General features: G+C 39.7%; 1 protein-coding gene across 1 annotated transcript in view; it reads left to right on the top strand.

The window, feature by feature from the left end:
* The window catches only part of CDK5RAP2 (CDK5 regulatory subunit associated protein 2), an 80,318-nt gene that overhangs the window by 33,691 nt on the left and 34,362 nt on the right, over window positions 1-12,265 (top strand). Inside the window, exons 16-21 of the mRNA XM_080630577.1 lie at window positions 1,432-1,562; window positions 3,139-3,254; window positions 4,868-4,996; window positions 8,998-9,093; window positions 9,780-9,827; window positions 10,449-10,636. Of these exons, the coding sequence (XP_080486703.1) occupies window positions 1,432-1,562; window positions 3,139-3,254; window positions 4,868-4,996; window positions 8,998-9,093; window positions 9,780-9,827; window positions 10,449-10,636 (708 nt within the window). The remainder of the gene's footprint in view (window positions 1-1,431; window positions 1,563-3,138; window positions 3,255-4,867; window positions 4,997-8,997; window positions 9,094-9,779; window positions 9,828-10,448; window positions 10,637-12,265) is intronic.

Raw genomic sequence — 12,265 nt, forward strand, 5'->3', positions numbered from 1 at the left:
AAGGTTGTGAGTGAAGTAAATAATACGATGAGTTCAGTAACACTGAATTTGTTACTAAATCCACTTTATTTCATATTACAATTTCAGTTTTTAGTGTATTTAAGTCTTTTTAGGGGCTGATCAAAACTGAATTGATGTTCCTGAAGGGTTTGTGGAAGATATTGCAAGGGGCAGCCAGAGATGCTGACACTGAGGCTGGGAAACAGTGGCTGATGCTTACGTAAGAGCCTCAGTGGCCACTTTGGAATGAAGCTGCTTAAAGAAGTATTTCACCTTAACAAATTATAATCTGTAAATTTTGGCATTGACGCCCCATTGAGATGATTGAGACAATTTAGACCTTAAGTCCTTTTACAACCTGTTGGATAAATGAAGGAATGACCCAGTTGTGTCTGGGTCATGTTTTCAGTGAAACACAATCTTGTCGTTTTAATCTTAAGTGGAGCATTAGATTGTATAGTATAGTATAGGAAGGGAACAAAGTTTCCATGGTCACCATCCTGTGGAATGCACAGAGCCATCAGTATTATGTGATAATGATATTTTTGGGCATTGTTGTGGTTTAAGCCCAGCCGTAAATCAGAACCACGCAGCCCTTGCTCACTCCCCCCCTTCCTTTCCCCGCTCCCAGAGGGATGGGGAGGAGAATTGAAAGAACGTAACTCCCATGGGTTGAGATAAGAACAGTTCAGTAACTAAGGTATAACACAAACCACTGCTGCTGCCACCAATAATAATAATGATAAGAGAAATAACAAGGGAAGAGAATACAACCGCTCACCACCCGCCGACCGATACCCAGCCCGACCCCAAGCAGTGATCTCGCCCTTCCGGGTAACTGCCCCCCGTTTCACATCCTGGGCATGACGTGCTGTGGTATGGAATACCTCTTTGGCTACTTTGGGTCAGGTGTCCTGTCTCTGCTTCCTCCCAGCTTCCCCTCCTCCCTGGCAGAGCATGAGACTCTTGGTCAGAGTAAACATGACTTAGCAACAGCTAAAACCATCGGTGTTATCAGCACTGTTCCCAGGCCGAAAGTCAAAACCACAGCACTGCACCAGCTACTAAGAAGGAGAAAAATGACTGCTACTGTTGAACCCAGGACTTTTCAGAAGTTAGCAATTGTGATTTACCTTAAATAGAATTACACAGCACTTGGCTGGTGGAAGATATCTGTTGAAGCTGACATAGAAGCAGCACAGATCTAAACAGCAAGATAAGGTCATATATGTAAACTTTTAATCTCATCTTTCAATATAGAGATTTGTTTGTGCCTGTGTATCAAAATGCTGTAACTGTGTGATGAAAACCTGTGATGGCTTAATGTGAAACAGGCTCTGTGTGGAAGCGCCTATGTATAAAACATGCTGAGATCCACAACAAAATGTTTTAAATTGAATATTGAAGATTGTTTTTTCTCCGTTTCTTTAGTATAAATAGCTTGCAAATGGAACTGAACAACATTTTCATGTTGAGAAAGCAACTAGAGGAAGCTGTTTTAGATAATCGGAATCTCCAGAAGATCTTAGAAGATCAGATTAAGGACATTAAAACCCGACAAGGTCTGTATACAGCAGCTCATCCCTTTCCTTGCTCAGCTTGTGCAAAGCTGGTTTTATTACGTTTGCTGTGATGGAGAAGAAACGTTTGAGAGTAGAAAAAGGTGGGAAAAGACTTCTGTGCAGCTTTCTAAGCTGAAAATTACTTGGGGGATTTGTAACAGAATGTCTTTGAGCAATCAGGGTATATACAGAGGGACAGCTTTGCTCTTTCTGTGCAGCAAATGTTAGTAATTCCATGGCAATTCTACTGCAGCGATCATTTCAAGCTGCCTACAATTTTGCACCCATAGAATTTACTGTTTTCTGCAGAAGTCAGAGATTCCTGCCTTTAAGTGACGCTGTGGCCATGGGATCGCTTTCTGGCCATGGAATGTAATTATTTCACAACACTTGGTAAAGAGCTCATCTCAGAAAATGGCTAAACTCCTCCTACCAGAAGTGCTTCCAGAGAAAGAAGAAATAGCCAGAGGTTTTACTTTGTAACTCATAAATAGTAGAGCTTTTAAATATATCTTATCTTCTGGCTTTTTTATTGCACTTCTTTGGATGTGTTTTTAGTATATACTGAGATATAGAAAAGAATAATTGAAGTGGACATAGTTAAATATAGTTTACTGCATTTGTACAGAGGTATCTGTTTTATTCATGAGGGGATATATAAATAACAGTAGAGCCTGTTCAATTACCCCTTTCAAGTTAGATTTTCAATTTTAGCATCACTCTCTTGACAGCTATGCTAGGTGACAAAAGGTAAGCTTCTGCTGTTGCAGTTTCCAATCTCAGCAGCACAGAGATGATGAACTAGGGTAGGCAAAAGGGTCTTGGGGATACTCCTGGCTTCGCAGAGCAGTTGTGCTGAGGGTGAGGCTGATAGGAATGAAAGCTCCGAAAGTTAGGAGTCATTTGTGAAGCTCTGGGTCTTTGCAGCAGCCACGGGATCAGTGTCAGAGGTGGGAAGAGGATTTGGATGTCTCCTCTGTCCTAATTTAAATACGCTTTCTCTCTATCTAATGAGATGTATTTATAGAATTAGCTGTCATCTATAGTGTAAATGAACAGGTGTTTATTGAAACATAACAAATCATTCGTGCAGTTAGAGAGGAAATGAATAGGTAACTCTGCTCAATTCAATTAATGCCATCTTTTGACCCCAAAGCGAACTCAATTCAGTAACTTTGCCTAACCTGGCTTTTTGCCTTGAGACCTCGTGTTTATGTTGATGAGAAGACAGTTAAACCAGAATAACTATTCGTGCCTTCCTGCTGCTCCCTAAAAATTATTCCTAATTGTAATGCTAAATATGCAAATTATAATTCAGAACTCATCCTGATAACCACAGAAAATAGAGCCCCAGAAAATAGAGCCTGTCTGCGTGTCAGCAGCACAAAGAGATATGAGGGCAAAATCTGTTCTATTAAGCAGAAAGCTTATTTTGGGGTTTGAAGCATTTTAACTGGCCTTCCACAGACTTTACTAGTTGGTTCTTATTTGAAAAGTCCTGTCTTTGCTTTTGATGCTGTGTTTCTCTGCAAATAAGAGTTTCTGAAATAATTCCTATCCTTGGTTATTTTGACAGATGAAACACTTTCTTTCTGTGGCGATCAAACATCTTATATGAGTATCTGTTTAAGAGAGCAAGATCATTTATGCCCACAGATAGACCATCTGTCTCTTGAAGAACTTAAGGAAAAGGTATTGATCTCTTCTATTATTTACTGTTTCTAATGGCTTAATTCTGCTTCTTTTAGAGTCTCTGTTTCTTTCTCAAAAAGGTTTATTTAGGTACGGTTGGATAGTCCTGAAAGGATTTGAAGTTTTCATCTCTGTGGTTTGTGATCTGCTTTTTATGAACTATTTAGTCTTTGTTCCACCACATGAGCTTCAGAATCAGCTGAAAAATAGCTCGCTTGCTGCAAAGGTTTTATGATAGACACTTGGATTAAAGTTGTTTCAGACTCAGTACTGTATTTTAGTGATCATGAAGTACCTCCAAAGAAAGGTTTGTGCATTAAGAATCCTACGACGTGTATTTCATGCATCTTTATTAATCATGAAAGTGTTAATGGTGTATGTAATTTCTATAGTGGTGTCTATAATTGCAAGTCTAGGATTTGCAAGTCTTTTGGTAAATATGGCATGTTATAAAATAACCATGAGGCAAGTTAATGTTCTCTCGTTCTACATAAGGAGACCTGAAATCCACAGAGATTAAATGTGCAGGCCGTTGTCAGCCAGTAAATCAGTATTGCAGTTCAGAAACTTGTTACTTATCCTGTGCAGTGACCTCCGATCCATGCACCCATTTATGATAAAGAGTTACTTTGACTATGGTTGTTTAGGAGTGAACATAAATCAAGTTTTACATTTCTCATGGCCAGCTGAATTATAGGCAGGTGTTCAGAATCTGGGGGTGGGTAATCGAAGGGAAGAAGTTTGCCCTACACTGAACAGGTTTCAATAAACAGAGCCCCAGATTGTGTCCCAATCCCATTCTGGGGTTATACCACTTTTATCTCTGAACATATTCCCTTCAGTGGGTTCAGAGACACTCATTAGCAAAAGAGTTTATGGTTTATAAACCATTTCTTCCTTGAAAAAAAGGTTTCTGTGGTTGAAAGCTAGTCTGTTTTCCCAAATATTTCAGTTGGTCTAATAAAGACATTCCACTTTCTTCTGCAGATGTCTTCTGCCTTGGCAGTGTTCAAGGCCAGGTTGGACGGGGCTTGGAGCAACATGGTCTAGTGTGAGGTGTCCCTGTCCATTGCAGGGGGTTTGGAACTAGGGGATCTTAAGGTCCCTTCTAACCCAGACCATTCAGTGATTCTTGATATGAGTTTACATTACTCTGTGACAGTAACGTCCATTCAAGAGCTTTGAACATGGTTGTCCTGTGGAACTACTCAGAGTTATAGTGGTTATAAAGGATGTTTGAGATGGAACAAGGCTGTTTCTGAATGCTGCTATTTCCCTGTAATGCTGGTTTCCCTTGCACTAAAATGTTTCTTCTCAAATCAGTTTGTTGGTGTGAGGTGCCCTCAGGTTTCTTCTTGCTGCTGAGTTGTGAAATGTGGTACCTCAACTTAATAGCATGGTTGGAAACTACAGTCTTACAAGTTAAGATTTCTTGAACTCACAAATACATAACCATGTTTTCATACTTAGGGAGATTGCCTCATGAGCAGGTATAGAAACTCAGGCTTCCCAACTCTGCAGTTTAGATTTAGCTGGAGATTTATATATCATCATTTGTTTTCATACCAGTATGGATGTTACCAGTTCTGTTTGTACTTCCTTTGATTGGTTAGGTTGCTGACCTTCTCTTGATGGTTAAGGATCTGCAGTCAATTAATCAAGAACTTAAGAAAAAGCAGCTTGGACTTTGTACAACAGACTCTAAAGGGACAGAAGCACTAAAAGTACTAAACCACAGTGAGGTAGGTTTTCTCTGTTAAAGTGGTGAATCTGACTCTTACATCTGATACACCTTGTGGAGTCATTTACATCCGTACAAAATGAGTGTAAACCCCTCAGGCCTTGCTAATGCCTTATAATAGCTTCTGAAATTAATGATGTAAGCGACTTTAAGATGTTAGCACAACAGAGAGTGAGCTCAATGCAAATGTTCAGTGATGTGTCAAGTTAATTTTAAGGAAGCAACATACACATGGAAGTACTAGTTGGGGGTGTGATATATTTCTTTTGTCAAATGAAAGGGGAGGAAATAGTGAAGTTGACAAAGAAAGCAGTATCTTGTATAACATTTTAGTTATTATTGAAAGTCTGCCTGTCTACTGTTCACTGTAGCCGAAAAAGAGAGAAGAGCACTCCAGGTCACTCAAATGCTTGGCTGTTCGTCCATATAGACTATAGAAGTATATGGAGAAGTGGCCAGCATGTGGTAGATTGCTGAGAGGTGCAAGGAAATAATCATTGCTGGGTGCTTCATTCTTTAGCCCAAAGCTAAGACTGGTTTTAGCTGTGGGGAAGAAGACATCTTGGCAAAATACTTCCAGTGGGAAGCATTTTGGGTGCTGGATTGCTGGGTGTGAATGATGGAGGCTCTGGTAGATTCTAGTGAACCTTCTAGCTTCTAGTCACAGAATACTCTTGCTTTTTCCGTTTGAAGCCATGCTGGTGCTACCTTTAATTGAAATATGTTTTAAATTATAGATTGACCTTTAGGGATGCCATAGCTTTTATCAAAATAATGAATTACCTCTTCCTGTGATGGCTTTGCATGAAATGCTTGTGGGCAATCTGCACTTCCTATAGATGAATGCGTGTAGCAGTCTGTCTCTTTACCCTGCAGAGGGTGCTGCACTCCCACTGATGCCATAATTAACACCAAAGATACTCGTGTCCTGTGTGATAGAGGTTATCCTGACAAGATACTGTGTGCTCCTGTGTTTGTCTCAGCATGAAAAGTACATGGAGGGCTACTTCCTTAAGAAGCTGTCTATATGAAATTAAATGTAGAATGACAGAGTGAAGCTTCTAAAATACAAATAAACCTCAATGTTCTAGCAAAGGGAATAGGAAAATAAAGTAGGGTATTTTAACCATTTTAACCATGCCAGAATGCTAATATCACTATGGAGCTCAAAAGTGAAAGGAGCTATAATTAAGTGTTTAGTTTAAAAAGTATCATTTGATCAGTCTTGACAATAAATGGCAACCTGGATTTTGGGCTATGGCTTGTGACAGCAGTGTTTTTTGCATCTTAATAATCATTGTCAAAACCCCCCTAAGTTCTGTTTTTCATGTGTATTTTGGGCTCGAATTTGCTGGCAGGTAGTGCTGAGCTGACACTAACATATGTGCTATATGAGGGATTTGGACAGGCACAGGAAGATGTATCCTACTCTGGTTCTTACAATGTACCCATCTTTCTTTTCCTTTGGCTTCTTCTCTGGCTTCGGAGCATAGATCAGATGAAGCTGCATGTTGGTGCCTCTGCAGGGCATCTCCCTAAGGTTTGACAGCCCCTAGGACTCTGTGTCTTGGCTTAATGTTCATGTGAGGAGGGAGAAGGAGGAGAGAAAAAGCTTGGTTTTGTACTGCCCTCTGAACATCTGCTTTCTCAGAGAGAAGCAGCCTCAGTGATTTCAGCCTTCAGGGCTCCAGGGATCTTTGCAAACCAAGCATATCAGTGGTTCATTTAGGAGAAACATTCTCAAGGTTTTTAGTCTCCAAGGAAATACTTTAAACAGCAGCTTATTCTGGGTAGGCTTTTTTCTTTTCCTGGCCTTAAGACACTTATTTTCTTTTAATATTATGGTTGTATTCCTTAGAGCACAGAAAGTTTCTTTCCAGCATCTCAGCCACGGGACCAGGCTCAAACGGCAGTCGTTTGTTATAACAGTGTTCTATAACCCATTGGTCCTGTGTAATAGTTTCATTCTAAGTATCATCACTTATTAAACCAAATACTGGCCTGGGAAAAGCCTATACTAATAAATGCTGAGGTATAAGAAGTAGTTGCATTGGCTGGGTAAAGGTGTATGTGAAAATAAGTTTATTTTTAAGACACAAGTGTAAGGTTTGCCCTGAATCTACACATGGAAGAGTAAACCTTAGCAGTTTTCTTTATAATAGCTAAAATTACTGCACCTTTGGCATCCCATGATTACAACAAAAAGATCTTCTTATAATGCATACCCTTGCTGTATGCCAGAATCCTGTCTGTGGCTTCCTCCCCTTTTCAGATGGTCTTTACTTTGTGCTGTCCTAGAAAACCAAGTCTGAGTGCAGATACCAAAATAATTCAATCACGAGGTGGAAATTAGTTTTCAATATAGATTTTTAATAGCAAGAGGCAAATATATCAATATGCTGCACCATCCGGTTTCTGCCTTTTAGGATTCATACTTTAAACCATTAGAGTTGCTAATACTGGAGGGATAGGAAGATAAGGCTTTTCTCATTTATTTCATATATATATATGCACACACACACACATATATTTATATATATATATGAATGCATTCTCTGCATACTCAATTAAAACTCAAACCCCACACAGGCATTCAATTCCCACTGTCCTTAAGAAGGAAAACTTATGCCCCTTGCAGAATCCTGCTTTCCTGTGGTTGCACTGACGTGCTGTGAGCTGAGACTTTCCAGCATGTGGTACAGGAAGCAGGTTTTTCTTTTCCTGCCATAAGTTTCAGCCCTGTGCTATATATCCCTCAAAGCTATAAATATCACATGCACGACCCCTAGGCACCAGCTTCTTTCCTTCCAGTCCATCTTCGGAATCTCTCTGCCTGTAAACTCCATTTTCTGTAACTGTGCTCAAGATTCTGCTTTCCTTGTCTTAAGGTAATTTTACTTTCACCCAAATCACACCAAAATAAGACTGTTAAACCCAGAGGTGCTGGATACAAATGGTTTAAGATTAACAATGCAGGTTTGCATCCTCTGTGTTAGTGCTGTATCCTACTGTGGTTTAGGCATTTTAGACATAGCATCCTTAATGTTCACCATCACTTTTGCGTGTTTCTACTATTTAATGAGATTTTAGCGGCAAAGATCTAAAGAGAGGGGAGGTTTAGATCAGACATAAGGAAGAAAGAAGGGTGCTGAGGCGCTGGCACAGGGTGCCCAGAGAAGCTGTGGCTGCCCCATCCCTGGCAGTGTTCAAGGCCAGGTTGGACAGGGCTTGGAGCAAGCTGCTCTAGTGGAAGGTGTCCCTGCCTGTGGCAGGGGTTGGAGCTGGATGAGCTTTAAGGTCCCTTCCAACACAAACCAGGCTGTGATTCTGTCCAGCAAACCAAAGGGATTCTAGCCTTCCTACCAGTAATGCTGATATCAGGAACTTCAGTTCTGCTACTGAAAAGGCTGAGTCTTCCTCCTCTTTGCTCAGGAATTATTAGTGATGGGCCATGGATTGGGTCCTGTGGAAAATAAGTAGAAAAAAGATGATTTGGCACCATTTGCTACAGATTGGCACATTTGGGCAAGACACAGCAGATTGTAACTTGAAGTGTTACAGGAAATCTTTTTACTGTCTAGCAAGCTACATGTGCTTTGTTTTAAAAGCATGTATGTTTTGGATGCTGGAGCATAAATCGTGTACCAAATGAAAATACATTCTGGAAATCAGAGAATAAAATAGGCAGCGTGAGAACATGAAAAGACAGAGGTCTTTTCCCAGAAGGTTTTTATGTTCTTTGTAAACTCTGAGGAGAAAGGGTTAAATATAAATGAAGGAATGTATAAGACAAAGCTTCACTGTATTTAAGATGAATTGTGCCTGGGTCTGGGTTAATTTTCTTTGATCTTGTTGAAGAAACCTAATTCAGTGTTTGTTGCTTTGTATTGCAGCCATTTCTTATTTTTCTTTTAAGACACATCACTGACTTATTTATGCATGTTTCATATCACAGTATTTTTTGTTGTGCTACATTTTCACATCATTCCATACTTTGTGTAGCATCTTGAAACAACAGAGGAGCCTGTGATACTGACTGAAGGTGGTGACAATGCCAGGAAGATGCAGAACAGCCAATTTTCTGAGAGGGTCAGTCAGGTAGGACTCCACTCTGGGTCCATTATGTTAAAGTGCTCTTCTCTCTGCATGCCTTTAGAAGTTCTGGTTTTCTCAGAACACAGTCTTTTGCAAACAAAGCATACTTTTCTTGGTATCTGATTTTGCTTTCAACTAATCGTTACCCTAAAGAGGTTCTGAAAGCTTTTTCTGCTGCTAGGCTTCTGCAGTCAGGACAGGTTTTGTTCTGGTCCTTGTTTTCTCTTGAGTCATAATCTTCCTTAATGGGGATGACAGTCCCTTGGAATCGTGTTTCTTTGCATACACACAGACTGATCTTCAGCCTCCACTGCAGTCAGGCCCATAGTACAAATTGTACAAGGTTCACTTGCTATGATTGAGGAAAAAATGCTGTAGATCCTTCTTCACGGTTGAAATACTTGATGTCTTGATTACTCGATGACTGTATTTTCATGCACACAGGAAACTGTTGTCCTCTTGTTCTATCACTTAAATGCAATGTAATAGAAAGCATCATGGAATCATAAAACAATTCAGGTTGCAAGGGACTTTAGCGGATTGTAAAGTGCAAACAAAGGTGAACCGTTCTGGTTTAAAAGTTGAAGCAAAAATATTACACAAAATGGGGCATTTTAGTTAGTAATCATGAAGAATAATGATGTTCTGTTCTTCAAAATGTATGATTTCTGTGTTCCTCTGTTTTCTAGGTGTGCCTTCAGGTGTCTTTGGATTTCCCTTGTGAAGTGGATAAACAGGTAAGTGATGTATTGTAAAGGTTCTCTTGACTCTTAAGCATCTTAATCTCATGTTGCTGGTATCTGCTGATAGAAATTGCATCCAAATGGGTCCAGTATGAATTCTCTTTGAAGACTTTTATTGATTTAAATGGGGTTGAATTACTGGAGAGAACCCATGTAAAAATTTGCTAGGACATGTCTGTGGTGTTGCGTGTAAGAAGCTGGCAGCTTGTAAGTACTTCAAGCTTCATCTTGTCCTGGCCATCAGGGCTTACATCTGGAGATCCCAGGACAGAATCTGTGCTATAAAGACTGATGATTCAAAGGGGAACTAATAAAAAGTTAGCTCCAATCTGCAGACAACATTCCAGAAGTTTCATACCCCTTCATAGATAAAGACCTTCAGGGAAATCTACTTACTACTTATGAAGCAACTGTTCTCTATGAATTAATCATATGGAATAGATGTTAATTAGTTTTTCTATTAATAAATAGTAACTGAAATGTCTGTGGATGCTTCTTAATGTAGATAAAGAGCATCAGGAATTACAAAACCTGATTACAAAAAGATTACAGCCCTGAATTTAATAGAACATTACATACCTGTGTAATAAGAAAATGTTGGCAATTTTTAAACAGATAACTCCATCAGGCTATTCAGAGAGCTTCTGCACAGACAGACATTATAGGAGGCCACATAAGCTTCAATGTGAACATGATACACCTGGCAAACACTTGGGCAGAATGGGAATGAGTGAACATGAAACAGAAGAGGATTTGCTCACATCTCTGCTAAGAGAAAAGGGAACATCTGTACTGGAATCTACGTAAGTATGAGGGATATGCACTGCTTTTGACAGTATTTCTATTTGAGCAGAGAATAAAGTCATTTTGCTAAAGTGAATTTAGATAATGGCACTGTCTAATTTACCTGAGAGATTGACAAGCCACCTTCAGAGCCATTTTAGTCTATCATGCAATTAAGTCATTAGGAAACGTACTATCAGTAGAAATCCTTGAGAAAAACCCATTACAAGAAATAAACCTCTCCAAAGTTACTGATAGAGGGAGTTTTACCGTAGGAACCAGTTGTTTTCAGGATGAGCTCTAGCAGTGTGAAAGGCCACAGGTAGGTATTAGTGAAAGGCATTATGGTGGAGGAGAGAGCACTTCTCTGCTGTAAAAATTACATGTAAGGAAGTGAGGATGGAGGAACTGGAGTTACAAGGGTTGTTTTACAAGGTTAATTTTGAATGGATATTACTGTGTGCTTTGTGGCCTTTGCTGTTTCATCTAAGCTGCTTGGGCAGAGATTTGATCTATGTGTGCAGTTTAGGGAGTCTGGGCCTGTGTCCTGTGGTTGACTGGTTGGTTACTCCAGTGTAACTACTTGTAGGAGTGTGCTGAGATGAGCCATATAGTAAGGACTTAGGTCACTTTTCATGCAGGAGAAAATACTTGTGTAACTGAATCTGTATAAACCCTTGTGTAACCCATGTTTTTCAAGTGTGTGTTACGCTATGGTTTGATCCATTTCCAGCTGAAATGCTCATTTCCATAGGAACTGGACCATACCAAGCAAGAATGTATAGAAAAACCACACCCTGACTAGCTTTCTTTCCCCCAGTTTCATGCTTACACCACTGAATGTGGTTGAAAACCGAGTTAGAGCTTTTGTGGAGATCATTCTCATTTTCCTTTCCTACTTCTCTCCCCACTATAATAACTGTGTACAGTATATTATGTGACTTTTTTCAGTGCCTTTCAGTGCCGTTCTTTCAGCTACCCATAGCAGTTTCTGCAGAGTAATGGGAATGACCTTCCATACACGTTGTGCTCAGCGATGCTGGTAGCAGAATCTCCCGTGGAGTTACAGAAGTCACATCCAGTTTTCTGTGTTCAGCATACACTGTGCTTTACTTTACTCAAGCACTTCTATATTTTTACATTACTACTTAAAACTCTCCAGCACACATAAATGGTCTTAGTTGCCTAAGCACTAGTTAGTGGCAAATGAGGAGCTGCTGCTCTCTTAGAAGATGAATAGATAATGTTGTTTTATTTGTTAACTTTACTTAAAAGTCTGCTAATGAGTGATTCCAGCACCATCATCTTTACCACTCTAGTGTATAATCTTTTCTATGTTCAAGTATAAATGACCAGATTGGCTGGTGATGAGCCTGTACTTTGCATAACTGAATTCTCACTAATGATATTAGATGCCAGAGAAAGACATAAAAAGCCTAGTTAGCTTCTCTCATTTCGAATGCTAGCTATACAAATGCAGTTGTTTTAAATGCTGGTTTATATGTTTAGTGGCACAAACAGCTCTCTATTGGACACATGGAATCATCTGTAGAATTTGAGGGCTTGCTTATGCTTTAAATGGCTCTTATTTGGCTTCAGTTTCTCTTAAAACATTGCTTTCTGAACTGTTGTCCATGAACCACTAGCTA

This window comes from Psittacula echo (assembly GCF_963264785.1).
Source record: "Psittacula echo genome assembly, chromosome: 16".
Classification (NCBI taxonomy): domain Eukaryota; kingdom Metazoa; phylum Chordata; class Aves; order Psittaciformes; family Psittacidae; genus Psittacula; species Psittacula echo.